The sequence below is a fragment of the Oryx dammah genome, unplaced genomic scaffold, assembly GCF_014754425.2.
Source record: "Oryx dammah isolate SB20612 unplaced genomic scaffold, SCBI_Odam_1.1 HiC_scaffold_25, whole genome shotgun sequence".
NCBI lineage: Eukaryota > Metazoa > Chordata > Mammalia > Artiodactyla > Bovidae > Oryx > Oryx dammah.
This window is the reverse complement of record NW_024070209.1, coordinates 29780037-29783352: the sequence shown is the minus strand read 5'-3', so window position 1 is coordinate 29783352 and position 3316 is coordinate 29780037. Positions and strand designations below refer to the sequence as shown.

At 42.0% G+C, this 3316-nt stretch overlaps 1 protein-coding gene across 1 annotated transcript; it reads left to right on the top strand.

Moving 5' to 3' along the window:
- The first annotated feature begins 282 nt into the window (after positions 1 to 282).
- Positions 283 to 570, top strand: LOC120851753 (SRA stem-loop-interacting RNA-binding protein, mitochondrial-like). Its single transcript, XM_040224763.1, has one exon. It carries the CDS (start codon positions 283 to 285, stop codon positions 511 to 513), a length of 231 nt encoding a protein of 76 aa, XP_040080697.1. The 3' UTR covers positions 514 to 570.
- Positions 571 to 3316: the final 2746 nt, after the last annotated feature.

Below are 3316 nucleotides of genomic sequence, written 5' to 3'. Positions count from 1 at the left end.
TCCTACACAACCTGCCTGATTTTGTTCTGCCAAGTTCTCCTCTACTTGCAGGACCTCTTTGATATGGCCCACTAAATAAGTTGTCTCTACTGGGGCTTCCGTGCCATCGGGGTATAAGAAATTCTCTTTTCCACAGCCACAGGATTGACCATGACAATTTTCTGTTTTCAGGGAAGGAAGGAAGAAGGGTGGAAAGAGACTAGTCTTAAAGGGCAAAGTGGTAAGGGCAAAATGAGAACCCAAATTATGGATTTAGAAAAGGACCAAGGGCTCGATCTAAACATGGCAGCTTTGGCAGCAAGGGACACTATGGCACTGCGGGTGAATAACGGTCTGCTGGTTGTGCTTGTCAGAAAAATTCCCTGGGCTGTGACCTTGAGTGAGCTGAGAGAACACTTTGCACAATTTGGCCATGTACAAAAGTGCACTGTTCCTTTGGACAAACAGACTGGCTTTCACAGAGGTAGGGCTTGGATTCAGTTTTCTTCAAAAGAACTTCACAATGCACTATAACAGGAAATTCATGTTATTGATGGAGTAAAGCTCCTTGTTCAAGCTCAAAAACCCAAAGCTTTGCAAGGACATCAAACATCTGATGAAGAGAAAGATTTTTGTTTACTATTAAACAAAGTAAACAAAACTGGGGGGTGGGAAGAAAAGGACCAAAGGATAACTGAAACATCCCAATAATTGTTAGACAAGGGGTACATTTTTTAAAAATGGACGTTTGGTATTCTATAAAGAATAATAAACTGAATATTGACCGTATGAAAAATATACTATGATTTGTTTCAGAGAACTATTTCTTCAGTTTCCTTAATTACTTAAATATCTACTAATGTTTCTGGAGATGTGAGATTAACTAGATATCTACAGACTAAAATACAAAAATGCTGCTTGAAACTAAAGAAGAAAAAAGTTAAAAAAGAAAGAAAAGGACAAAGGAAATGAAAACTGGCTGGGCTTGCAAGTCAGGAGTCATCCTTGTTTCCCTGACAAGAGAAAGTGATCTCTTGTCTCCCACATCCAAGTAATCAGCAGATTTTATCCATTCTATGTCCAAAATATATCTCAAATCTGTTCTTTCAGATTTCAACAACCACAAGTTATTTACACCAGAAAAACATCATCTGTGTCCTAGACAACTGCTAAACCTCTTAACTGATCTCTCTTTTTCCAATCCTATTCTCATATAATATAAAGCAACCATAATAATCTTAAATCATTAATAAAACCGTATCTTCTGATTAAAATCCTTCAGCTTTCACTTCAGCCAAGATGGAATAAGAGATTACATCTATCCTCTTTCCCTAAGCAATTAGAAAAATGGACTATTTTCAGACAAGAAAGAACAGGGAGAGTCTGTGGCTTTCTTCCCTAGGTCCATTCCCATCTGACTGCCTCCAGGTTAGTTACTGAGAATGGCAGTTTTTAAAAGATAAAGTGAAAGTGAAAATGTTAGTTGCTCAGTTCAGTTTAGTTCAGTTGCTCAGTCATGTCCAGCTCTTTGCGACCCCATGAATCACAGCACGCCAGGCCTCCCTGTCCATCACCAACTCCTGAAGTTCACTCAGACTCACATCCATTGAGTCCGTGATGCCATCCAGCCATCTCACCTCTGTCATTCCCTTCTCCTCCTGCCCCCAATCCCTCCCAGGATCAGAGTCTTTTCCAATGAGTCAACTCTTCGCATGAGGTGGGCAAAGTATTGGAGTTTCAGCTTTAGAATCAGTCCTTCCAAAGAACATCCAGGACTGATCTCCTTTAGAATGGACTGGCTGGATCTCCTTGCAGTTCAAGGGACTCTCAAGAGTCTTCTCCAACACCACAGTTCAAAAGCATCAATTCTTCAGCGTTCAGCTTTCTTCACAATTCAACTCTCACATCCATATATGACTACTGGAAAAACCATAGCCTTGACTAGACGGACCTTAGTTGGCAAAGTAATGTCTCTGCTTTTGAATATGCTGTCTAGGTTGGTCATAACTTTTCTTCCAAGGAGTAAGCGTCTTTTAATTTCATGGCTGCAGTCACCATCTGCAGTGATTTTGGAGCCCCCCAAAATTAGTTGCTCAGTCATGTCCAGTTATTTGCGACACTATGGATTGTAGCCTCCTATAGAATTCTGCCCACAGAATTTTCCAGGCAAAAATACTGGAGTGGGTAGCCATTCCCTTCTTCAGGCAATCTTCCTGACCCAGGGATCAAACCCAGGTCTCCTGCATTATGGGCAGATTATTTACCAACTGAATCACTACTGAAGCCCCTTTAAAAGGTAAGGCTAGTTGTAAAAACCAGCAGCTTTGCTACTTATATGAACTTACTGTCTAGAGGTAGTTTTTAGTCCACATCACTGGGAAGTGTTAACCAAACAGATCACGTGAGTTGCAGAGAAAGAGATCTAGCTAGAGCAGGTTAGAAAGTGAAAGTGAAAGTTGCTCAGTCTTGTCCGACTCTTTGCGACCCCATGGGCTAATCAGTCCACGGAATTAATCAGGCCAGAATACTGGAGTGGGTCGCCTTTCCCTTCTCCAGGGGATCTTTCAACGCTGGGATCGAACCCAGGTTTCCCGCATTGCAGGTGGATTCTTTACCAGCTGAGCCACCAGGGAAGCCCAAGAATACTGGAGTGGGTGGCCTATCCCTTCTCCAGTGGATCTTCCTGATCCAGGAATCAAACCAGGGTCCCCTGCATTGCAGGTGGATTCTTTACCAACTGAGCTATCAGGGAAGCCCAGGGTGGTTAGGGTGGCTAGAATTTCTGGAGTGGAGTACTGGAAAAGAGTGAAAATCACAGAGATAGAGATGGAGATGGGAGGAGGGGTGGGTATTCAGAAGACTAGAGGGATTCCATGAAGTCTCTGGCTGAGTATTAATCTGTGCGTGCATAAGAGGACTCTACCACAGGCCCGGGAAGGAAATACCTGAATGGAGTAGGCAGAACAGTTCACAGATCTGGAGATAGACTGTGTTCCTACCAGCCAGAATAGAAAGACCTCATATCATGACACACTGGGGCACTGGGTGGATTCCTTTTTTTAAAGTCTTAATAATAGCCCTGAATTAGCCCTAGGTTGAAGGCTACTCTGGCCCCCAAATAAGCCAATTGACCTCAGGTCACTTAACTGGACATCAGAACAAAATCCAACATTAGTTAAGGAAATAGAAGAAAATCCAGCAAAACAATATAAAATTCACAATGTATGGCATCCAATAAAAAATTAATAAGTGTACAGATAGGATTAGGGTTATGACAGGGTGAAGAGGTATGTGAATCCTCTCTTCAAAAAACAAGTATAAACTGGATAAAATTGTC

Coding starts and splice junctions, on each gene's coding strand:
- LOC120851753 (XM_040224763.1), top strand. CDS start 283: ATGGCAGCTTTGGCAGCAAGGGACACTATGGCACTGCGGGTGAATAAC.